A 26,541-nucleotide genomic window follows, 5' to 3' on the forward strand; every position below is an offset into this window, starting at 1 on the left:
AGTTTTGACAGATATTATTAGTTTTTTTAGATAAGATTAAAAGCTTTCAACCGATGTTACTTCAGTTCAACCATCTACATATGCACATTGTAATCAAATTTACATGAAAAAGAGCGCAAGCTATTCAGAGCATAGTGTATAATGTCTTATAAAAATAACCGCATGTTTTCCTAAAATCAACTGCTTCGATTAAAAAGCATCAATATTTCTTGTGATTGAACCGAATTTCTGCTTTACCCACCGTGATACCGCCATAAAAACATCAATCGATTGTTTTTCAACAGGAGAGCTGCAAAGACTAAATGCACTACATGCAGGATTTACCTCTTTTCATTGAGTTCAAGTTGAATATAAGGAAATGTTTATTTCATGCTCTCCATTTCAACTAAATTAGCTGAACAGAAAAGTAATTGAACACATTTCTACTTATCCGGCTTTGCTTTATATTGGGGAATTTACTTTTAATTTCCCGAAAATTTGAGAGCTGAAGATTAGCTAGGTGGGGTATACTGACTAACTGGGGCATACTGATGCGTTGAAAAAAAATGTGCATCTAGCAAGTTTATTTGTTGAATATTTTCAAGATGTAGCATCAGGTTCGATTGGCAGCAGGTTCTCTATAGTTATTTGGTCTATTTGAAGACATAAAACTTCTCATTAGATGTTAAAACAGTTGCGGTGTAGCTTGAATAAATTCTGAGAAAAGTTATGAAAAATTAGAGTTTCGTTAAGATAACGAACGCTGGTAATTAGAAACGGTTACGCGCGATTAAGCCGACCTTAATCAACCTGATGGCGAACAGCTTTAAAAACAGAAAAAAGACCTAAAATTATCGAAAAAAAAATCTAGGAAAATCAAAACCGATAAACGTCTAAGGAAATATAAATAATTTACCCTGTGCCAGGACGCTGTGCGACGTGTTCATTTTTGCCGAGTGACCAAACTTCTCAAGATGTACACACATACACCTTTACTTGCTCCACAATTGTCCTACTGGTCAAATGTGTTTTCATTCCTATAGAAGGAAATAGGAATTACTGTGTTCAGACGGCGCGTCGAGCTTAGCGAAAGTCGTTAATACTACCAAATTGATAAACAAATTTTGATAAGTGAGAGAGGTTTTTTTGTTCATGCGCTGCGTTGAGTGGACGACTTTTTGACCTTGAATAGTTTTTTTTGGCATAATGGTGAATGTAGCTAACCGTTTTCAGCCGTTTTATTTATCTTTTATCGGGAACATATTTTTTTTCGTATTCCTTTTTCTATGGGGAGGCAATTTATAAATAACCGTATGCGACTTATGTTGGTGTTTTTGAGAGCCCAATTTTGTTTCAAGGCGGAATTCTGTTGTCTCAATTTAAAGCTAATTTTAAGCTTTGCCCAATTTTTTTTTTGGTGTATCGGCACATTTCTAATGTTTCATTTGCTTTTGTGCTTTGCATTCTTGAGTTTTTGACGCAAGGTTTTTTGTTGTTGGTTTTTTAAAAATAGTAATGCATTTTAGGTCATTTTTTGGATCTTTTCCGTATGTGCCCCCCCCCCCCCCCCAACTTATTGTGTGCATATCGTTTGCGCCCCCAGACGCACGTGCCATATTTTTACGTAAGGATTTACTATGTAATGACACGTGCTCTGTAACTGGGGGGAGCATATTGTACTGATCCCACTTTTTTAACTCTATAATTTTCACTGTTTTTACTTTTTGGTTTGTTTTTTCTTTATTAGAAGAAGCCTTCTCATTTTTGGGTAATCGATCATTCATTTTCTGTGCTTAATGCGTAAAATTCGAGATTTGCTCAGAGTTGAAGTTTTAAGAATTGTGTTTTAATTTCTCCTTTATGGACTTCAGATAGCGCAAAGGTCATTAAGTCGCTGAGAAGTTCTCTTAGTCTTACGCCTGTTGGGCGGTTTTTGGAATTTGACCCCCCCCCCCCCCCCCCCCCCTCGTCCACTCCATCTCGTTCCACCGTAACGCCTCATGCTCCACCCTCAACTCCACTCCCCCTCGATTAAGCATAAGATAGTGTCCCTTTGCTGCAAACAGCTACTCACGAAGCTAACAAACAGCTCGCCTATCGTATGAAAGGAATTCGCCGACGTTCAGGAACGTTTTTAATAGCCGCCGTCAGCCTCTAAGTGGCTTTTGTTTAGGCGCTCTCCATTGTTAAAAATTCGTGTTACCCTTCTATCACATTTTTCTTTTTATATTAATTAACAGTTTTTTTGCAGTACTCATCGAGTCATCTTCCGTATTGTACTGGCTATTTTTTAAAGTTCATTTTAGCTTTTTTCTTTTAACATAAGTCACCACTTTTACGTTTTGACTTTTGACTTACCTCACTCTCTGTTTCAACTGAACGGACTTTAGAATTCTAAGCAAATATACTCGAATACGTTTGAGGTCAAAAGCGGAATTATAAGAAACTTGATAAGTTTCCAATCCATTCATAGTTCATTCTAGATCTATTTTTTTGCGGCATTTCGACATTGATTACCAGTTTTTTTTCAAGTTTTTTATGTTATTTTTTTAGAAATAGTTTTCGCAATCCACTCGTAGTCCGTTCTAGGTCTCGTTTTTTGTTTAGTCAATTAAAATTCTTTGAATTGTACGTCAGGACTTGTCCTGCTATGTTTTTTTTAATTTTGTTGTCAAGATTTTTGTTACGACCATTTGACGTCACAACCACTTCGAATCTGCTTTTTGCTCATTCGTTCATGCAATTTCAACTGAAGTGCGTGCGTGACGTCATTTTTCGCTCTTAGTGGAGCGAGTTTTTTTTATTTGCGTGATTAAATTTTTGGTCACACTTGACTTTCCTCACTCTTAAAAATGACTTCCTGACTTTGAAATTGACTTTTATTTATTTTAATTCAAAGAGATACAGTCAAGTGAATGTGTGTCACTCTAAGTGACGGTTATTTGAGAGCACCTTATAGAGGCAGTAATAACTTATACAGATTCTTAATCAAAATATAACATCTCAGCCTTCAATGAAAAGACTAATTTTTTGTCTCTGTTTTTACTCTTTTTTGAGACTGCAGATCTACAAAGCTATTGCGGCTATTTTCTGGCAATCTGCCAGCTATGTTCTCCAATTTAAGGTCTGAGTTAACCATGATTTTCGAAACTGTAGACAAGATTCGTGCACTTTCAAACTTAGAATGTACTGTGACCATAGCTCTGTGTTTTAATTACTTCCCTTTTTGATTTTTAGGTAGCCCGGAGGGCATTAAGTCGCTAAGCAGTTCTCTTATCTTCACGGCTCTATAATCGCTAATTAATACTATATTCACCAAAACTGTTGAATAGACTTAAGTTCGATATGTAAAGGGCGGTTATTAGAGTTTGACGTTTGACCCCTCCCCCCCCCCCCCATCCTCCGTTTTCATTCCCTATTATTCATTTCTCTCCATTATTTCTCATTTTTTCCAACGAAATGTCTGGGTTTTTATGCTCAATAAAAGTTCTTTTTTTCATCCAATTCATGGTCTGTTCTGTCCTTGCTTGCTATGTTTTCGCGTTTTATCCCAAAATTTTTATGGTTTTATTGTTTTCAGGAAATGCTGACACTTCAGGTGGTTTCTGGATTTCCTCCGGCTATGTCACTCAAATTTTTCGCTCGATCGTTTTGCTGTGATCCGACTGGTTTCTTCATTTCTGTCGTTCGAGCACAATTCGTCTGGCGTTCGTCAGTTTGTTCTTCAGGTGGCCGCCTACTTCTATTTTCTCCATTTTATCTTTTTTGGCATTTTTTTTACTGGAAAATCTTTATTTTTGTAGCCGCAAAGCTGTAATCTGAGTGGAGCTATATTGCGTTGTTCGTAGATTTTGAGCTCAAAGAATTTGAACTGTAGGGGCGTTGACTTTTTTAATTGCTCTTGAACGAAGTTCATAGTAATTGTAAACGTGGTGATCGTTTCTTATGCAAATTGTTTGCTTGACCATTTTGCGCTTCTCTTCTAGAACATTCTTTGACTTCTGAAGTGACTTTTTCACGCTTTACGCTTTCGTTCATAATTTTTGAGTGTGAGCCTAACTACCAAATAGAATCAGAATAACACGTGTTTTCTGTGTATGTTTGTAAGAAAGCAGTTTTTAAATAGCCGCCGTCGTTGGAATTCTGCAGATTTTTGCTACGCGAAGAGGAGTAATGGTATTCTACAGGTTTGTTTTAGCTGAAGCAAGTTTGTTCATGACCTGAGCTTTGACACCTTTCTTTTTAACAGCCGCCGTGAGCCTTAATGGCTATTTAGGCGCTCTCCTTTTTAAATTCGCTTTACCTTTTAATCACGTTTTTCGTTTTACGAAAGTCACGATTTTAAAGTTTGACTTGTTACTTGCTTCAACCACTGTTTCAACTGAATGGACTTTCACCCATCGAGTTACGCAATGTGAATGCAGTCAATGCCAGTAGAGCAAAATCAAAAGAAACCGTATAAACCGATAAAGCCCGGTCATTAAGACATACTGCATTAGGTTATCAAAGTTCAGTAGAGCGATTGCTAGCTGAAATTTGTATTAAGCTTAGTAGCTCTGTTAGGACAAAATTCTGTCAATTTGTATCACTTTTTTCTTTTTCAATTCCGATGTGACTCAACGGAGGCTTTTTTCCCGCAATTTTTGGGCTATGTTTGAAAATTGACTTTTGTTTTGGAACACTGACTTCTTTAATAATAGCCGCAAAGCGATAGCTGAGGCTGTTATTGGATGATTTTTGTTAGTGACCCATTGTGTCATCTGCTTTTTGTCCATTCGTTCATGCAATTTCAACTGAATTGCGTGCGTGGCATTAGATTTGATCGTTTCTTATGCAAATTGTTTGCTTGACCATTTTGCGCTTCTCTTCTAGAACATTCTTTGACTTCTGAAGTGACTTTTTCACGCTTTAAGCTTTCGTTCATAATTTTTGAGTGTGAGCCTAACTACCAAATAGAATCAGAATAACACGTGTTTTCTGTGTATGTTTGTAAGAAAGCAGTTTTTAAATAGCCGCCGTCGTTGGAATTCTGCAGATTTTTGCTACGCGAAGAGGAGTAATGGTATTCTACAGGTTTGTTTTAGCTGAAGCAAGTTTGTTCATGACCTGAGCTTTGACACCTTTCTTTTTAACAGCCGCCGTGAGCCTTAATGGCTATTTAGGCGCTCTCCTTTTTAAATTCGCTTTACCTTTTAATCACGTTTTTCGTTTTACGAAAGTCACGATTTTAAAGTTTGACTTGTTACTTGCTTCAACCACTGTTTCAACTGAATGGACTTTCACCCATCGAGTTACGCAATGTGAATGCAGTCAATGCCAGTAGAGCAAAATCAAAAGAAACCGTATAAACCGATAAAGCCCGGTCATTAAGACATACTGCATTAGGTTATCAAAGTTCAGTAGAGCGATTGCTAGCTGAAATTTGTATTAAGCTTAGTAGCTCTGTTAGGACAAAATTCTGTCAATTTGTATCACTTTCTTCTTTTTCAATTCCGATGTGACTCAACGGAGGCTTTTTTCCCGCAATTTTTGGGCTATGTTTGAAAATTGACTTTTGTTTTGGAACACTGACTTCTTTAATAATAGCCGCAAAGCGATAGCTGAGGCTGTTATTGGATGATTTTTGTTAGTGACCCATTGTGTCATCTGCTTTTTGTCCATTCGTTCATGCAATTTCAACTGAATTGCGTGCGTGGCATTAGATTTGATCGTTTTTTATGCAAATTGTTTGCTTGACCATTTTGCGCTTTTCTTCTAGAACATTGACTTCTCAAGTGACTTTTTCACGCTTTTGCTCTTCATTTTTGAGTGATCTATTCTCGCTAAATCTTGTTGCTAATGTAAAACCGATTGAGACACATATATAAAACACACATATATATATATATATATATATATATATATATATATATATATATATATAATATAAAACAGAGTGAGAAAACAATGTTTAAAAGAGTTGCTTTCTCGCTTTTGGTTTTTGTTTACATGCGGCAATTTGACTTTGATTTTCACTGTTTTTCGATTTTTTATCGGATTTTTGAACAGTTTTTCCAATCAGTTCATTGTACAATCTAGGTCTGTATTTTGTTTAGTCAATGAAAATTCTTCGAATTGTTTCGGGACTTGTCCTGCTATATTTTTAGTGTCGTCGTCTGACGCATTTTTTCGTTTTACATATGTTCACATAGCAAAGCCGAGAAAGTCAAATTTTCAAATGAGGTCTTCCGCTCACTAACGGCTTTTGGGAGCCTGACTTCATTTCTCACTCTATCTAGCAAAAGTTTTTAGGTCATTTGCGTAAAAGATTTCGATCATACGTGACTTACCTCGCTCAATAAAATGACTTTTCTACGTTATAACTTATGTTTGATTTGAATTAATTCAAGGTCAACCGAAATCATATGTTTAATAAAGGTCCCAAATAAAAAGGTTTCTGCGGAGTGATATCAAGCGGAGTTATATTATTTTATATGTGAGTGTTTTTTTACATAGTTATCTGTGCGGCGGCGATACTTTTTTCAAACTTATTTCTGCTTCTATCTGTATCCTACAGCTGGCAATTTTGCCAATTTTGCAGCTATTTCAGTAATCGGCCAGTTGTTTTTAATTAATAGCCGCCGTCAGTCTCAACGGCTATTATTTAGGCGGTGTCATTTTTACAATTAAAGATTTTTAATTGTATTGGGGTGCTGTCTATCACACAATTTTGTGATTGTTGAAGTCAAATTGAGTGATGCTTTGGTTCACACGGCAATGCTGAAAAATTCAAATATTCGGAATGACTTCTTCCTCTCACTAACGGCATTTGAGCGCGTGCATTTCTCACTCTCTTCAGCCAAAGTTTTGAGGTCATTTGCTTGATTAGATTTTGATCATACGTGACTTGCCTCACTCATTAAAATGACTTCTGCGCTTTAAAACTCAAGATTAATTTGAATTAGTTGAAGGTCAAAGAAACTCATTTGTGTAATAAAGGTCTAATAAAAAGGCTTCTGCGGAATGAATTTTAACAAGCTTTTTAAATCTATCTCGGAATGTTTTTTACATAGCTTTTGTGCGGCGCCAATAACTTTTTCATCTTTAATCTGTATCTTTTTCTATATTATACGGCATGCAAGTCTCTTCCGCAGCTAGTTCGGCAATCTGCCGTCTATGTAGGTCTTGTTGATCCTTTTTCATTCTTTTTTTCGTATAATTGTTGTCGTTTGTTGGCTTTGACTTTCAAATAAAATAAACGCAATAAACCAAGGTGCCCGAGGGCAAAAGTTTGGAGTTTTTCTGAGTTTAATTTATCTACAAAGTACACGATGTGGCGGAGTTGCTTGCGGTTAAATTATCATTATGAATTGGAATTTTAAACTCTGATTTTAGTTTTTCCCAGAGCTCAAGAATGTTCAAAATAGAAAAGGGTGTCTAGTCTTGCCTCTTTGTAATTGCTGGAAGCTTTTGACCATTATTTTTTGCTTTTGTCATTTTTAACGAAACTTGATTCCGTCCCCTCTTAGAGCTTCCTCCAATACAAGCAGGCTATATTCTCTGTATTGTCAATCAAAAGAACATTTTCTGATTTATCAGTGCTGATTGTAATTTGGGTCATAGTTGCTTTCTGCAGCATTCAGCGAATTTATATTTAACCTTGTCAAATAAATTTGTGGGGTAAAAACTGAAGTCATGTAAATTTTAAAGTTAAGAGCTCAGTTATAAGCATCTGATTTACAATTTACAATGAAAACTGGTGGCTTTGAATGGTCGAAAAGTTCCGAACATTTCTTCACTGTTCACTAAAGATTTTGCTGAGCAAAACGAAATCTGACTATTATTCGCCTGTTTAGTATTAAATCTATAGTTTAAGAATTTTGACATCTCGCTGTTCACTTTTGTCAATGCATTATATCGGGGCTTTAATTTTATCGAATTGGTTCTCCCAGTAACTGATTTTGCTTATGTTCTTCAGATTCCGCCTCACTTCGTGAAAGAAACAGCCATCATCAACGAGCACAGATTGTGGCAAAACATAACGAATCTCGGGAGATTGTGACAGTTAGTTCATTCAGCCTTCATTCGGCGCGATCCGATTCATTAACCGATACAATTATCTGTATATTTTAAAGTATTTTTTCCATAGAATTCCATCCTAGAAATAAATTGTCAATTAATTTGAGTTATCAGTTTAGATTTTTCGAAAACCAAGTTACGTAGTGATAATTAAAGCCGGTTCGAAAACCAAGTTACGTAGTGATAATTAAAGCCGGTTCGAAAACCAAGTTACGTAGTGATAATTAATAATATTTTATATGTTGAAGAAACAGCAGATATTCTACAGCACATATTGATCGATGGTTAAGTGCCTTGCCAAATTCTGAATTATTGTAATTGATGGTTTTTTCGGCAAGGTTGTGGTTTTTCATTTTTTTGTCATCCCATTGTACAGAACGGTGTGGGTGGAAGAGGAAAGGACGCGTGCAATACTGGTGAAAATGCGAAAACCACCGCCACCACAAAGGCAGCATACCGTGAGAAGAGAGGAGGGGGACCAGGTATGAACAGGACACCTGCAGCAGTAGTCGATCTCACTTCTCTGGCATCTTCAGGCGAAGATGGTTAGTGAGCATTTGTTATTCCATTTTGCAAATAGTTGACCCCTGCTTCAGGATAGTGATTTTAGGGCTCTGCCACCTGGTTTTGGCACGTTGTTGGTGATATCCCCCCCAAAAAATTGTACAAAAATGAAAATGTTTTAAGCTGTTACAGCGCCGTAGAAGTAAACCTAAATTCAAATTTCCTCAAGAAATTCGCGTACCTTAAATTAGACGTATTTAACCCAAGTCTGGAAGCATTTTGTCAATTTCATGCATTGATGTCGCGGAGATTAGTTACTTGCTTGCTCAAATATGACAGTGACTGCTTAGGTATAAGTCTACGGCATAATGATGAAACAATTAATGCTTTGTTCTGCACAAAGCACTTATAGTCGCGATTATGGCGAAGTTGTGACTAGTGTTCAAAAGATGTATCTAACAAAAATTAACTTGGCGGCAGCAATTTTGCGAATCAATAGTTAAATGTAGCAAAGTATTCCCGCAATGAAATCTTATTGCAATGATATCAAACTCGAATTCACAATTGGAAATGGAAGTTATTTGGAAGTAACTGACTTTCATCCCTCATTTCGGTTTGGGTGTCACATAGAAGGGATGTTTTTGTTTATCGTAACCTAGTGCGTCTGTTATCATGAGGTCATTCTGCAATTTTTTAAATTAAACTCTCTAAAGGTTCTATTATGAAAAGAATGAAAGGATGTTTTTGTGGAAAGAGTTCTGTTTTTCCATTATGAATGGACTGCTACGCACGCTTGATTATATGCTAAAATTTTGATGGGTTATCAAATATCAACGCTTAAATCGTGGAGCTAATCTCTGCTTTGAATAGCTTCTTCTGCTTCAACAAGGGAGTTACTTTCGGCTTCTGCCGTTGATGTTGCAACACATCTTTGAGTTTTTGTGGACCAACTCATAACCACAACAGCTGAGCTACTGTTAAGTTTAACGCTATATCCAGAGTTACTTTTCCTTTTGTCTAGTTTTTGTGCTCTGGTTTTTCTGCCAAATGATTTGCAGAAGGCTATATCTGGTCTACTTGAAGAGACTAAATACTTTAAACAGCCTAATAATTTTCTATTGTGAGTTTTTAAGCGCTCTTGCTCATCGTTCAACTCGAAGCAGTCTTCTTTTGTTTATTTTTTTCCTGCTAATTATTTTAGCCTCGGTTTGCAGTTTTCTTACCAAAATGTTTATAGTTTTTGTATAATTTTTTTAAAGATTTTTGTTTTAGCTTTATTTTACCGAAGTTGATCCAAATTACTTTTTGCAAGGATTCGTTTCTTCTTTATTCAGTATGTGATTGTTTTTTGCCGGACCTTTACAAGTGAAAATTTACATCACTTTTGGCTGTAAATTTTGAAGGAATTTTGTTGAAGAGTTGGCGGTGACAGTTTCTTAGTTCGTCTGTCTTTCTTGCTTGACGCTAGATTATTGTTCCGACCCTCTTGAGGGGGAGGAACTATATACTCAAATGGGTTTTTTTGTTCAGTCAATTTGGCCGATCGATATATTCACCGTAGAGAGTTGAGACTGGTATCATTAAAAAGCTTGTCCAGCGTAGAATATGGAATTAAAAAGATTGTTTTGATTTTCGTTTTTTACAGGGAGTTATCAAGGTTTAAACTTTTGAGAAAATACAGTGAATTCCGTTGATTTTAATTCACATTTACCGGAATTTTCGCAAATTTTCGACTAAAAATTTGAAAAATCTTTATTGATTTTATTGCTAAAGACAAAAAAAGTATTCTAGGCTATTTCTATTTTTTGTCAAAAATTCTGGCTAAATGTTTCAAAAATCAGAGTTCTTCATCAAAAACAGCCCGAAATAAGTTTCTTCAGTCCACTTTGATTAAATTTGCAGGAAGTACACACCCAAACTCCACCAACACATTCTTTGTAGACTCAAAAGAGGGCAATTTCTACTTCAACTTCTGTTGGGAGTGCTCCGTAATTAAAACTTTGCCGTTTTTTGCTAACTTTACTCGTTGATTATCAAAAACGCGGCGTTCATTTTTGATTTTTTAACTAACAAAATATCTATATCTATAACACTCGAATATTAAGTGTTCTTAATTGAGGGACAGCCTTAGCAGGGCTAATTTTGGACCAATCGTGGACTGTTATAATCCAAAAATAATTCGGATTGTAATTAGTCGGTCTTTTTATAAAAAAAAAATTCGATCTTTTTTATATTATTTAAATAGAAGAAAAATTCAAACCAAAGCTCACTATTGATAGGTCCATTTGACTTCCTAATTAGCTCCAGATAAGTTTGTCTAGTTAATTACTTGACAGCTTAGGTCGTTTTGACTTTTAAAAAAATTGGTTTTTAAATGAATAATGGCTTATTGAACTTTGCCTCCATTTTTCACTTAATTTGGTCAAATTGTAGATTAATGTCAGCAAAGAAAAAATGACTCCTCTTTGTAATGAATTGAAATCCAATCATTACTGCGGTTTTACGCCTTAAGCTATGGTTTTCTTGCTTTGATACTACTAGATTTAAATTTTTTTTAGGTATTTGCCCGTTTAAATTTTTTTTAGGTATTTGCCCGTTTTTCACATTTTCTAAATTTGTCTCATTATCACACTATTGACAGTTCATATATCACATTATTGGCGTTCAAAGTAGAGCACAATTGCTTATATTATGATCCCTGAAGAGGCAGATTATGGTTTTAACGGCTTCGACACTACTTTCTTGAAGAATTTCAAAGATTTTTTTTGTTTTTACTTGTCTTTTAGTCGTACAATAACACGGTTATGGTTATTTTCCTGTACAATAACACGGTTTCATTGGTATTCATGGATGAATGGATGAGCAGATATTTGGATATTAGTAGATAACTGATGGCTTTCATGACTTTGAAAACAATTGTTTTCCAAAAAAACACGTTTTAACTTCACAATTTTGTTCATTTTTTTTCTGTTTGTTAACTTGTCTTGTTAATTACAGTCCAAATATGACATTTTTGTTGTCGCGGGAAGGTGCCAATAGGGATTGGTGTCACAAAATTAAGGTATTTTATAAATTCGTTAAGACTTTACTGGCTTCGACACGGGTTTTCCACAAAAAAAAAGTTAAATAGTTTTTGATCTAAGTCGTTTTTGACGTTCTTTTAGTAGACGTAAGACATATTCTAGATAATTGCAGGTCTCAAGGGTTTTCCTTGGAAGAGTAAACGAACCTATTTAATTATTTCATTTTGTAATTAATGGCTTTGATCTCTTTGGAAACAATTTTTTTTCGAAAAAAATAGTTACTTAACTTCGCCTTTTTCTTTTTGTCTACTTGTTACCTACTTTCATTAATTAGAGGTCACATAATTGCCGGACACATGTTTTTTGCCGGACCATGAAAATTTACATCATTGGCTGTAAATTTTGAAGGAATTTTGTTGAAGAGTTGGCGGTGACAGTTTCTTAGTTCGTCTGTCTTTCTTGCTTGACGCTAGATTATTGTTCCGACCCTCTTGAGGGGGAGGAACTAACTCAAATGGGTTTTTTTGTTCAGTCAATTTTGGCCGATCGATATATTCACCGTAGAGAGTTGAGACTGGTATCATTAAAAAGCTTGTCCAGCGTAGAATATGGAATTTAAAAGATTGTTTTGATTTTCGTTTTTTACAGGGAGTTATCAAGGTTTAAACTTTTGAGAAAATACAGTGAATTCCGTTGATTTTAATTCACATTTTCCGGAATTTTCGCAAATTTTCGACTAAAAATTTGAAAAATCTTTATTGATTTTATTGCTAAAGACAAAAAAAGTATTCTAGGCTATTTCTATTTTTTGTCAAAAATTCTGGCTAAATGTTTCAAAAATCAGAGTTCTTCATCAAAAACAGCCCGAAATAAGTTTCTTCAGTCCACTTTGATTAAATTTGCAGGAAGTACACACCCAAACTCCACCAACACATTCTTTGTAGACTCAAAAGGTGGCCATTTCTACTTCAACTTCTCTTGGGAGTGCTCTGTAATTAAAACTTTGCCGTTTTTTTTGCTAACTTTACTCGTTGATTATCAAAAACGGGGCATTCATTTTTGATTTTTTAACTAACAAAATATCTATATCTATAACACTCGAAAATTAAGTGTTCTTAATTGAGGGACAGCCTTAGCAGGGCTATTTTTGGACCAATCGTGGACTGTTATAATCCAAAAATTAATTCGGATTGTAATTAGTCGGTCTTTTTATTAAAAAAACATTTGATCTTTTTTATATTATTTAAATAAAAGAAAAATTCAAATCAAAGCTGACTATTGATAGGTCCATTTGACTTCCTATTTAGCTCCAGATAAGTTTGTCTCGTTAATTACCTGACAGCTAGGTCGTTTTGACTTTAAAAAAAATTGGTTTTTAAATGAATAATGGCTTATTGAACTTTGCCTCCATTTTTCACTTACTTTGGTCAACTTGTAGATTAATGTCAGCAAAGAAAGAATGCTTCCTCTTTGTACTGAATTTAAATCCAATCATTACTGCGGTTTTACGCCTTAAGTTATGGTTTTGAAGGAATTTTGTTGAAGAGTTGGCGGTGACAGTTTCTTAGTTCGTCTGTCTTTCTTGCTTGACGCTAGATTATTGTTCCGACCCTCTTGAGGGGGAGGAACTATATACTCAAATGGGTTTTTTTGTTCAGTCAATTTTGGCCGATCGATATATTCACCGTAGAGAGTTGAGACTGGTATCATTAAAAAGCTTGTCCAGCGTAGAATATGGAATTTAAAAGATTGTTTTGATTTTCGTTTTTTACAGGGAGTTATCAAGGTTTAAACTTTTGAGAAAATACAGTGAATTCCGTTGATTTTAATTCACATTTTCCGGAAATTTCGCAAATTTTCGACTAAAAATTTGAAAAATGTTTATTGATTTTATTGCTAAACACAAAAAAAGTATTCTAGGCTATTTCTATTTTTTTGTCAAAAATTCTGGCTAAATGTTTCAAAAATCAGAGTTCTTCATCAAAAAGAGCCCGAAATAAGTTTCTTTAGTCCACTTTGATTAAATTTGCAGGAAGTACACGCCCAAACACCACGAACACATTCTTTGTAGACTCAAAAGGTGGCCATTTCAACTTCAACTTCTCTTGGGAGTGCTCCGTAATTAAAACTTTGCCGTTTTTTTGCTAACTTTACTCGTTGATTATCAAAAACGGGGCATTCATTTTTGATTTTTTAACTAACAAAATATGTATATCTATAACACTCGAAAATTAAGTGTTCTTAATTGAGGGACAGCCTTAGCAGGGCTAGTTTTGGACCAATCGTGGACTGTTATAATCCAAAAAATAATTCGGATTGTAATTAGTCGGTCTTTTTATTAAAAAAACATTCGATCTTTTTTATATTATTTAAATAAAAGAAAAATTCAAATCAAAGCTGACTATTGATAGGTCCATTTGACTTCCTATTTAGCTCCAGATAAGTTTGTCTCGTTAATTACTTGACAGCTAGGTCGTTTTGACTTTTAAAAAAATTGGTTTTTAAATGAATAATGGCTTATTGAACTTTGCCTCCATTTTTCACTTACTTTGGTCAACTTGTAGATCAATGTCAGCAAAGAAAGAATGCTTCCTCTTTGTACTGAATTTAAATCCAATCATTACTGCGGTTTTACGCCTTAAGTTATGGTTTTCTTGCTTTGATACTACTAGATTTAAATTATTTTTTAGGTATTTGCCCGTTTTTCACATTTTCTAAATTTGTCTCTTTATCACGCTATTGACAGTTCATATATCACATTATTGGCGTTCAAAGTAGAGCACAATTGCTTATATTATAATCCCTGAAGAGGAAGATTATGGTTTTAACGGCTTCGACACTACTTTCTTGAAGAATTTCAAAGAATTTTTATTTTTTTACTTTGCCGTTTAGTCGTACAATAACACGGTTATGGTTATTTTCCTGTACAATAACACGGTTTCATTGGTATTCATGGATAATTGGATGAGCAGATATTTGGATATTAGAAGATAACTGATGGCTTTCATGACTTTGAAAAGAATTGTTTTCCAAAAAAACACGTTTTAACTTCACAATTTTGTTCATTTTTTTCTGTTTGTTAACTAGTCTCGTTAATTACAGTCCAAATATGACATTTTTGTTGTCGCGGGAAGGTGCCAATATGGATTAGTGTTACAAAATTAAGGTATTTTATAAATTCGTTAAAACTTTACTGGCTTCGACACGGGTTTTCCACAAAAAAAAGTTAAATAGTTTTTGATCTAAGTCGTTTTTGACGTTCTTTTAGTAGACGTAAGACATATTCTAGATAATTGCAGGTCTCAAGGGTTTTCCTTGGAAGAGTAAACGAACCTATTTAATTATTTCATTTTTTAATTAATGGCTTTGATCTCTTTGGAAACAATTTTTTTTCGAAAAAAATAGTTACTTAACTTCGCCTTTTTCTTTTTGTGTACTTGTTACCTACTTTCATTAATTAGAGGTCACATAATACTTTATTGGTGTTCGCCGGGGCTGCAATCAAACATATTATGAGGGCCAAAGTATGGCTTTACGGCTTCGAAAACGTTTTCTGGCTAGTTTTAACTTATTTTTGGTTTGTTCTCTATTTGTTGTTATTTTGTAACTGCATTAAAAATTGAACTCCGACAGTTCTTAATTCCCGTATGTAGAAGCATTGGAAAATTTAAACCTATGAGACCTTTTACTTGATTTCCAATTGTTTTCATTACTTTGAAATTAATTGTTTTTTTAAAAAATAATGAGCGAATTTTTCAACTTGTTTTCAACTGTTTTAACGGCTTTTGTTCTTTATTGTCTAATTGTTACCAAGCCTTATTATTGACTGGTCCCATATCTTTCACAAGTTTTTTTGTTTGGTTTCAGTTTCTTCTGACACTATTTTGACTTTGATATTAAGTTTTGTTTTTAAAACGGACATAAAGTTTTTGATGTAATTAATGTTTGTTGTTGTTGTTGTTTAATTTTGCTGTTCGTCTTGACCCGCTTTCTTAGTATTGTTATATATCGTCAATCTAAAGCATCCTTCTTTACTCGACGGAGTTATTTGCTTTGTAGGCTATCTTTTCGTTTATATACAATTCTTTTAAAAAGATTGTTTTGATTTTAGTTTTTTACAGGGAGTTATCAAGGTTTAAACTTTTGAGAAAATACAGTGAATTCCGTTGATTTTATTCACATTTTCCGGAATTTTTGCAAATTTTCGACTAAAAATTTGAAAAATGTTTATTAATTTTATTGCTAAAGACAAAAAAAGTATTCTAGGCTATTTCTATTTTTTTGTCAAAAATTCTGGCTAAATGTTTCAAAAATCAGAGTTCTTCATCAAAAACAGCCCGAAATAAGTTTCTTTAGTCCACTTTGATTAAATTTGCAGGAAGTACACACCCAAACACCACCAACACATTCTTTGTAGACTCAAAAGGTGGCCATTTCTACTTCAACTTCTCTTGGGAGTGCTCCGTAATTAAAACTTTGCCGTTTTTTGCTAACTTTACTCGTTGATTATCAAAAACGCGGCATTCATTTTTGATTTTTTAAATAACAAAATATCTATATCTATAACACTCGAAAATTAAGTGTTCTTAATTGAGGGACAGCCTTAGCAGGGCTAGTTTTGGACCAATCGTGGACTGTTATAATCCAAAAAATAATTCGGATTGTAATTAGTCGGTCTTTTTATTAAAAAAACATTCGATCTTTTTTATATTATTTAAATAAAAGAAAAATTCAAATCAAAGCTCACTATTGATAGGTCCATTTGACTTCCTATTTAGCTCCAGATAAGTTTGTCTCGTTAATTACCTGACAGCTAGGTCGTTTTGACTTTTAAAAAAAATTGGTTTTTAAATGAATAATGGCTTATTGAACTTTGCCTCCATTTTTCACTTACTTTGGTCAACTTGTAGATTAATGTCAGCAAAGAAAGAATGCTTCCTCTTTGTACTGAATTTAAATCCAATCATTACTGCGGTTTTACGCCTTAAGTTATGGTTTTATTGCTTTGATACTACTAGATTTAAATTTTTTTTTAGGTATTTGCCCGTTTTTCACATTTTCTAAATTTGTCTCTTTATCACGCTATTGACAGTTCATCTATCACATTATTGGCGTTCGAAGTAGAGCACAATTGCTTATATTATGATCCCTGAAGAGGCAGATTATGGTTTTAACGGCTTCGACACTACTTTCTTGAAGAATTTCAAAGAATTTTTATGTTTTTACTTTGTCTTTTAGTCGTACAATAACACGGTTATGGTTATTTTCCTGTACAATAACACGGTTTCATTGGTATTCATGGATGAATGGATGAGCAGATATTTGGATATTAGTAGATAACTGATGGCTTTCATGACTTTGAAAACTATTGTTTTCCAAAAAAACACGTTTTAACTTCACAATTTTGTTCATTTTTTTTGTTTGTTAACTAGTCTCGTTAATTACAGTCCAAATATGACATTTTTGTTGTCGCGGGAAGGTGGCAATAGGGATTGGTGTCACAAATATAAAGTATTTTATAAATTCGTTAAGACTTTACTGGCTTCGACACGGGTTTTCCCCAAAAAAAAGTAAAATAATTTTTGATCTAAGTCGTTTTTGACGTTCTTTTAGTAGACGTAAGACATATTCTAGATAATTGAAGGTTTCAAGGGTTTTCCTTGGAAGAGTAAACGAACCTATTTAAATATTTCATTTTGTAATTAATGGCTTTGATCTCTTTGGAAACATTTTTTTTCGAAAAAAATAGTATTACTTAACTTCGCGTTTTTCTTTTTGTCTACTTGTTACCTACTTTCATTAATTAGAGGTCACATAATACTTTATTGGTGTTCGCCGAGGCTGCAATCAAACATATTTTGAGGGCCAAAGTATGGCTTTACGGCTTCGAAAACGTTTTCTTGCTAGTTTTAACTTATTTTTGGTTTGTTCTCTATTTGTTGTTATTTTGTAACTGCATTAAAAATTGAACTCCGACAGTTCTTAATTCCCGTATGTAGAAGAATTGGAAAATTTAAACCTATGGGACCTTTTACTTGATTTCCAATTGTTTTCATTACTTTGAAATTAATTGTTTTTTTAAAAAATAATGAGCGAATTTTTCAACTTGTTTTCAACTGTTTTAACGGCTTTTGTTCTTTATTGTCTAATTGTTACCAAGCCTTATTATTGACTGGTCCCATATCTTTCACAAGTTTTTTGTTTAGTTTCAGTTTCTTCTGACACTATTTTGACTTTGATATTAAGTTTTGTTTTTAAAACGGACATAAAGTTTTTGATGTAATTAATGTTTGTTGTTGTTGTTGTTTAATTTTGCTGTTCGTCTTGACCCGCTTTCTTAGTATTGTTATATATCGTCAATCTAAAGCATCCTTCTTTACTCCACGGAGTTATTTGCTTTGTAGGCTATCTTTTCGTTCATATACAAATCTTTTAAAAAGATTGTTTTGATTTTAGTTTTTTACAGGGAGTTATCAAGGTTTAAACTTTTGAGAAAATACAGTGAATTCCGTTGATTTTATTCACATTTTCCGGAATTTTCGCCAATTTTCGACTAAAAATTTGAAAAATGTTTATTGATTTTATTGCTAAAGACAAAAAAAAGTATTCTAGGCTATTTCTATTTTTTTTTGTCAAAAATTCTGGCTAAATGTTTCAAAAATCAGAGTTCTTCATCAAAAACAGCCCGAAATAAGTTTCTTTAGTCCACTTTGATTAAATTTGCAGGAAGTACACACCCAAACACCACCAACACATTCTTTGTAGACTCAAAAGGTGGCCATTTCTACTTCAACTTCTCTTGGGAGTGCTCCGTAATTAAAACTTTGCCGTTTTTTGCTAACTTTACTCGTTGATTATCAAAAACGCGGCATTCATTTTTGATTTTTTAAATAACAAAATATCTATATCTATAACACTCGAAAATTAAGTGTTCTTAATTGAGGGACAGCCTTAGCAGGGCTAGTTTTGGACCAATCGTGGACTGTTATAATCCAAAAAATAATTCGGATTGTAATTAGTCGGTCTTTTTATTAAAAAAACATTCGATCTTTTTTATATTATTTAAATAAAAGAAAAATTCAAATCAAAGCTCACTATTGATAGGTCCATTTGACTTCCTATTTAGCTCCAGATAAGTTTGTCTCGTTAATTACCTGACAGCTAGGTCGTTTTGACTTTTAAAAAAAATTGGTTTTTAAATGAATAATGGCTTATTGAACTTTGCCTCCATTTTTCCCTTACTTTGGTCAACTTGTAGATTAATGTCAGCAAAGAAAGAATGCTTCCTCTTTGTACTGAATTTAAATCCAATCATTACTGCGGTTTTACGCCTTAAGTTATGGTTTTCTATGGTTGTAGGTGTTTGCCCGTTTTTCACATTTTCTAAATTTGTCTCATTATCACGCTATTGACAGTTCATATATCACATTATTGGCGTTCAAAGTAGAGCACAATTGCTTATATTATGATCCCTGAAGAGGCAGATTATGGTTTTAACGGCTTCGAGACTACTTTCTCGTACTTACTGTTGTGCACTTGGAAGACGTGGGCTTCGTACCCGAGTCGAAACTAATATGATTATTGATTGCTCGCAAACGAAATTTCTCTCAATTATACGTCTTTCTGGTCCTTTTTTGCAATTTTCTGTAGTACCGACTTTTTGTCTGTTTTTTTTTTCGTCTGAACATTTGGATTTTCGTCCTCAAAAACATGATGAAGAGGTGGATACTGGAGGGCATTTAGTTGTTGAGCAGCTCTTTTAGAGCATTACGCCTTACAATTCTTTCTATGTGGCTAACGGAAACCGTTTAAGAGACATAATTCTTTTTGTGAAAGGGTGTTCTTAGAGTTTGACGCCCTCACCTCTCAGTCAAACCCCCTTACCCGCTCATCCCCTCCTTAGCACTCCACTCGCGATTTGGTCCCACCTCGCTCTTCTAGTCCCCGCAGCGTCTCATTGTATCCCTAACTCCGTACTCTTGACCCTCTCCTCACAGACCTCAGACGCCCACTCCGCCTCCCCCTAACACTTACTGTCAATTTTTGTTCTTTACATTTTTCAATCACTTGTCGGTCGGATCTCAATTACAACGTGGGTCAGTGGGGTCAATGGCGGCTGTTTTGCGACAATCTGCCGACTTTTTTTAAACGGATTTTCACAACAATATTGTGATCAAACTAGTCATCAATTTTTTGTGTGTCGAGTTACACTGTGATAACATTATGGTTCCATAATTTATGAATCATACAAATTGCGCTTGATCAAAATTGGTCAGCGGCTGAAAAATATGGGTCGAGATATGATACACACTGGAAAAAACTAATAGTATATTTTGGCACTGTTTATTACCTGTTTTTTATCAGTTGAAAAATTAATTATCAGATAAGAGCCTCAGCTATTGAGAATTTTGTTGTGATTACGTCTAGTAAGTTTTTCATCTTAGAATAGTCTAATAACTTTTATGGGATTGATGTTGAAGAAAAAGGGATAATTGGAGAGAGGTTAGAGAGACAGATTCGAGATGAGACAAAAACTTAATGTCAAGTCTCGGCATCATTTAGTGTTAATTTTGAACAGTTAATATGCATGCATCTGTGGCCACGGTTCAATGTGTGCAGTCATTTTTTTAAATTTATTACTTAATAACCATTGTGTGTTCAGGAAACCCTCAGATGAGTCACTGGGTAGAGGGGAGCTCTCTCGGGGTTGGAGGGTTCGGAAACGTGAAGGTTTACTACAACAAATTCACTGGAGTGGAGAGGGCAGTCAAACAGATTGTCGTCACTGAGACCACATCCTCTACTGTGAGTGCTGGGCTTAACTATTTTTAAAATCCTTTCTTCCATCTTGTTAAGTGGCAAATTGATGTATCTATTCTGTCTCAGCCCCAGCAATTTTACACTGTAAAAAATAGCACGTCGCTATCGAGAAGTTATTATTCTCCGAGGCAAAATCAAGTTGTTGAATAGCTTAGAGAGGGCGTTAGCAACAGTGTGGCTATGTGTTCATCAAAATCTCGTTGCGATTAAAACTGTTGCATAATTTCGGTGTGATTACTTTTTTAACCTCTTTTTCCTCCATTGTCGCCATATAACCGGAAAATTAGTTTAATGCTAAAGCAAAGTTCCGCTACCGTTTCAGATTTTTGTTGTTTTCATCGGGCTCTAACAAGTTATTTCACTGTTAAATTGGTCACCCGTTCTAGTGAGTCTGCATCTAAAGAGCAGTTTCCTAGCAAAGCAGTATAAAAGAGCTCATATATCAGAAGTTCATATATCAAAAGCGGAATGAAAATTGTGGCCGAGGTAAAGACATAGAGCTTAATTTTAAAAGCCTTTTACTGAAACTTTATTAATTGCTCTTGAACGCAATTATTGTAAACGTGTGTGTCTTTTTTAATGCAAATTTTTCGCTTGACAATTTTGCGCTTTTCTTCTAGAACATTCTTTGACTTCTCAAGTGACTTTTTCACGCTTTCGGTCATCATTTTTGAGTGATCTCTAGTGCTCCGAAGTAAAGCTTGTTGCTAGTATAAAATCGGTTGCAGCATAGTAAAATAAGTGCGGGTGGCCATGGATCGGGAGGTCAGTGGTTCGAATCCCGATGGGGTCGAGGTTTTTTGCGCCCATAAAGAAAAATTGATCTCTACTAAAGACAATGAATTAAATTGTGCCTCGCCTGTCGTTCAAGAGCAATTCTTCCGGCATTTGTCGGTTTATGTTATTAATTGATCTAAACTTTATATAAATTGATCTTTATATTAAATAGATCTTAACAGGTCTAATTACTAATTTTGATATTGATCATTCTGCCTTCTTGTTTAGAATTGGATGTGAGTCTAACTACCAAATAGAATCAGAATAACACGTGTTTTCTATGTATGTTTGTAAGAAAGCAGTTTTTAAATAGCCGCCGTCGTTGGAATTCTGCAGATTTTTGCTACGCGAAGAGGAGTAATGGTATTCTACAGGTTTGTTTTAGCTGAAGCAAGTTTGTTCATGACCTGAGCTTTGAAACCTTTCTTTTTAACAGCCGCCGTGAGCCTCAATGGCTATTTAGGCGCTCTCCTTTTTAAATTCGCTTTACCTTTTAATCACGTTTTTCGTTTTACGAAAGTCACGATTTTCAAGTTTGACTTGTTACTTGCTTCAACCACTGTTTCAACTGAATGGATTTTCACGCATCGAGTTACGCAATGTGAATACAGTCAATGCCAGCAGAGCAAAATCAAAAGGAATCGTATAAACCGATAAAGCCCGGTCATTAAGACATACTGCATTAGGTTATCAAAGTTCATTAGAGCGATTGCTAGTTGAAATTTGTATTAAGCTTAGTAGCTCTCAGTTAGGACAAAATTCTGTCAATTTCTCTCTTTCTTTTTCAATTCCGATGTGCGTCAACGGAGGCTATTTTCCCGCAATTTTTGGGCTATGTTTGAAAATTGACTTGTTTTGGAACACTGACTTCTTTATTAATAGCCGCAAAGCGATAGCTGAGGCTGTTATTGGATGATTTCTGTTTGTGACCCATTGTGTCGTCTGCTTTTTGTCCATTCGTTCATGCAATTTCAACTGAATTGGGTGCGTGGCATCAGTGGATAGTGGGTTTTTGTTCATTCGCGTGATTAATTTTTTCGTCACACGTGACTTACTCACTCTCAAAAATGACTTCCTCACTCTTAAATTGACTTTTCTTTACTTTGTTTTTCAAAGATAGGGCCAGGTGAGTGCGTGTCATTCTGATTGAAGGTATTTTAGGGCAGCTAATGGAAGCAGCAATAAGTTAAACAGATTCCTAATAAAAATTTAAAATAGCATTTATTAAAAAGGTTTCTTTATGGGCTGTTTCGTTTACTGTCTCATTTGAGACTGTAGATCCACGAAGCTATTGTGGCTTCGTTCTGTTAATCTGCCAGCTGTTTTCGAACATTGGACTTCAACTTTAGTTTACTTCTAATGTATAGTATTTAGGATCTGCATTTTGAGAAGTATTGATCCAAGAACAGCCGCTCTTCCCTATCTAAAATATATTCACCCCCGCCTACCTATATACAAGCTCTCCCACATCTATTTTTCTTACCCTAACGGCTGCGTTTTTTAAATTACTTCTATAGTTTTTTTGCACAATTGACTGTTTGTTTCTTTCTTTAATTTGTTTATACGTTTGGTTTATATAAATTTATATTTATATTAGAGTTCATATTTCACGATTCTCTGAGTCCTTTGCCGTAGTCTAACGGCTATGCTTTTAATTTGAAGCATGTTTATTCATGGCTTGTACTTTATAACGTTAACTTCTGTTTTCGAACATCAGAATTTAAAGTAGCTGAGTTTCTAATGCATAGTGACTAGAAACTTTCCGTACAATTTAAAAGGTATATTTGAGAAATTTCTATCCCATAAGTCTTTGCTCCCGATTCAATCTACAAGACTTCAGCACCCACCTAAAAAACTTTGTTATTTTCCATTTTTTCTTTGATATAAATACGATTTTGTATTGCACTCTTTGTCGGTATTTTTGTACCGACTACCGACTATTTTTTAATAGCCGCACAGCGACAGCTGGGGATATTATTGGCCTTCTCTTGGTTTTTTACAATTCAAAGAATTTGAATTCTATTGGGGCGCTGTCTTTTTTTAAGATCTGTTCACACATTTTCATGATTTTTGAAGTCAAATTGGAGTAGTGATTTTGGTCACGCCGAAACAGGAAATGGAGCGAAAAAACGAGTGGTTTTGCGGCGTGAATTGTTTTGCTCTAATTTTAAAGTAGAGTGCGAAAATGGTGTTTGAACAAAAATTCGGTTTCTCGGTAGTGGTTTTTTGTTCACATGCGGCAATTTCACTCTGATTTTTACTGTTTTTTCGATTTTTTGGATCGGATTTTTTTTTCTAAATGGTTTTCCCAATCCATTCACAGCCATTCTCGGCCTAGTTTTTTGTTTGAATTAAATTTTCATTTCTCGCTAGTTGTTTTTTTGTTCACATGCGGCATTTTGACATTGATCTTTTTTCTTATTTTTTTATCTGATTTTTTTAAAAATGTTTTTCTCAATTCACTCATAGTCCATTCTAGGTCTAGTTTTTCTGTTTAGTCAATGAATATTCTTTGAATTGTACGTCAGGACTTGTCCTGCTATGTTTTTTTTATTTCGTCGTCATGATTTTTGCTACGACCAAATGACGTCACAGCCACTTTTTGTTCATTCGTTCATGCAATTTCAACTGAATTGCATGTGTGACGTCATTTTTCGCTCTTAGTGGAGCGAGTTTTTTTGTTCATGCGCGTGATTAAATTTTTGGTCACACTTGACTTGCGCACTCTCAACAATGACTTCCTCACTTTGAAATTGACTTTTATTTACTTTAATTCAAAGAGATAAGGTCAAAAAGAGGCAGCAATAACTTATACAGATTTTTTGTCAAAATATAAGATCAGCCTTCAATGAAAAGACGAATTTTTTGGTCTGTATTTCTTACTGTTTTTTTAGACTGCCGATCTACGAATCTATTGCGGCTATTTTCTGGCAATCTGCCTGCTATGTTGTAATATTTCGTATTAGCTTTTTGCATTTTACACAATTCTCCACTTTCACGTTTGACTTCTGATTTACCTCTCACTCAACTCTTCAACTGAATGGAATTTAGAAGTTATCCAATTTACGCAATTACGTTCCAGGTCAAACACCGAAATCAAAAGAAGCGGGATAAATCGCGGGCAGTCAGACAATGTTTAAGACTTAGTGCATTAAGATATCATAGCTCCTTAGAGTATTAATTGATATTTGGATAAGCTTGCTGTCCTCCAATTTAGACGCTGTCTTCACCATATTCATCAAATCTAATGAAACTGTGTACCAAATTAGAACACTTTTTGACTCTTAGAAAAAATTATGTTTTCGGTCAATTCATTTTATTTTTCTCCAACTGCTTCACTCCCAACATCGGCCAATGATGTCAACGGCGGCTATTTACTGGAATTCTGCCGGCTCTGTTTTGTTTTCTTTTTAATAGCCGCGTCAGCAATTCCAGGCGGCTATTATTGCGCTCCTAATTTTTTTTCAATCGTCAAACAGATTTTTGTTTCGTCTTACCCTGACTTGGAATTGACTTTTCCAATGACTTCAGTGACTTCTACTGCTTTGCAGTTAAAATTTGTGTGCGTAACGTCATTTGTTCTGCTTTTAGGTCAATTGCTCGACTTACCAAACAAAAAATGACTTCTGAACTCACTTATGGAACATTTACTAATTAAAGGTCAATAGTGTGCATCTAAGTAGTGCCAAACTTATATGCCCTAATTCTTGAGTATTAGAGTCTGGTCAATCTGTATCTTATTTCTTAGTTGTTTCAATTCATGGTAGGCCACAAGCGTCTATCGTGGCTATTTTCCGGCAGTCTGCCGGCTATGTTTGCTTTTTGAATTCCAATTGGTGCCACTGGAACCAGCCGGTTTTTATTGCGGTTATCTGCCGGGTATGTTGACATTTTGGTGAATGTTAATTTTAAATGAGAGAATGCTAGCTCTCTCTAAGCGCTTGTGGAACGATTAATTAAAAGCATATGACCATAGAAACTAGTTCTTCAATCTCAAGCTCAATCCAGAGCAGAATTCCTGCTTAGGGGTATACATCTATCCTTTCGTGGAATCAATGGTGACAATATTACTATAGGTTGAAACACGCACGTGCTAGTTTTTAATAGCCGCCCTCATCTTATCAGCCGGCTATTATAGCGCTCCTATTTTTACAATTCAAAGAATTTGAATTGTATTGGGGCGCTGTCTTTTTTTTTAAGATCTGTTCACTCATTTTCATGATTTTTGAAGTCAAATTGGAGTAGTGATTTTGATCACGACGAAACAGGAAATGGAGCGAAAAAGCGAGTGGCTTTGCGGCGTGAAATTTTTTTGCTCTAAATTTAAAGTAGAGTGAGAATACGGTGTTTGAACAAAAATTATCTTTATCGGTAGTGGTTTTTTGTTCACATGTGGCAATTTCACTTTGATTTTTACTGTTTTTCGATTTTTTGGATCGGATTTTTTTAAATGGTTTTTCCAATCCATTCATAGTCCGTTCTAGGTCTAGTTTTCTGTTTAGTCAATGAAAATTCTTTGAATTGTACGTCAGGACTTGTCCTGCTATGTTTTTTTATAATCCAAGAATTGGATTGTATTGGTGCTCTGTCTTTTATTTTTGTAAGATGTTTTCACACCTGTTTTCATGACTTTGAGCTTTCAAAACGGGATAAACAGGTTAAGCTCAGCAGGCATCAAATTCCATTAGAGGCCCTTAGGCGCGTTTAGTTGTCCCTCAAGTACTCAGAGTGGTGAAGCTACTGGGAAGGCCGTAATTCAAGGTTAAAAGGTCATTTTTGGGAGTTTTTGAGCCTAAAATAATGAAATTTTTAGCTCTTTTTCGTCATTTTTTCGATTTTATGTTAGAGCAGTCTGAAATTGTGGTTTAATAAATTGATGAAGGTCCTTTGCAAGACGTAATTGCTTTTTACGGCCACTTTAAGAGCTATATCTATTGCTATTTCAAGCATAAACATGGTAATTTATACTAATTTTTCAAATTGTTTGAAAATTTTTGTCATTTTTTGAGTTGTTTCAGACTTTGATGTCCAAAAACTTCCTCTGGGGTTTAATAATAGGTTATTGCAGAGTTTCTAGTGGTAATGAAGTGGTTTTAAACATTTTAACTTTGCGAATTTTACAAATTTTTTTTATCAAACTTGGTTTTTTTCAAACTTTCTGACACTGTCATTATTCAAATTTTCCAGCCCCAGGGGAAAGAAGCCTCATCTAGGGTTTGCTAACAGTTTACTGAAAAAATTTTTTGTCCGTGGAATGGTATTCAACATTTTAATATCTTTTACCAATTTTTTGATAGTTGAAATTTTTATTCAGTGGCCAGGGAACCTCCTATAGGGTTTGCTAGTATGTTACTACATAGTTTTTAGGGGCAATAAAATG

The 26,541-nt window shown here is 34.6% G+C and overlaps 1 protein-coding gene across 1 annotated transcript in view; it reads left to right on the top strand.

The window, feature by feature from the left end:
- Positions 1-26,541, top strand: part of LOC142349931 (uncharacterized) — a 203,613-nt gene that overhangs the window by 160,060 nt on the left and 17,012 nt on the right. The window contains exons 7-9 of the mRNA XM_075401787.1: positions 7,937-8,022; positions 8,414-8,582; positions 20,227-20,369. Of these exons, the coding sequence (XP_075257902.1) occupies positions 7,937-8,022; positions 8,414-8,582; positions 20,227-20,369 (398 nt within the window). The remainder of the gene's footprint in view (positions 1-7,936; positions 8,023-8,413; positions 8,583-20,226; positions 20,370-26,541) is intronic.

This window comes from Convolutriloba macropyga, chromosome 11 (genome assembly GCF_964194025.1).
Source record: "Convolutriloba macropyga chromosome 11, txConMacr16.3, whole genome shotgun sequence".
NCBI classification, from domain to species: Eukaryota; Metazoa; Xenacoelomorpha; order Acoela; family Convolutidae; genus Convolutriloba; species Convolutriloba macropyga.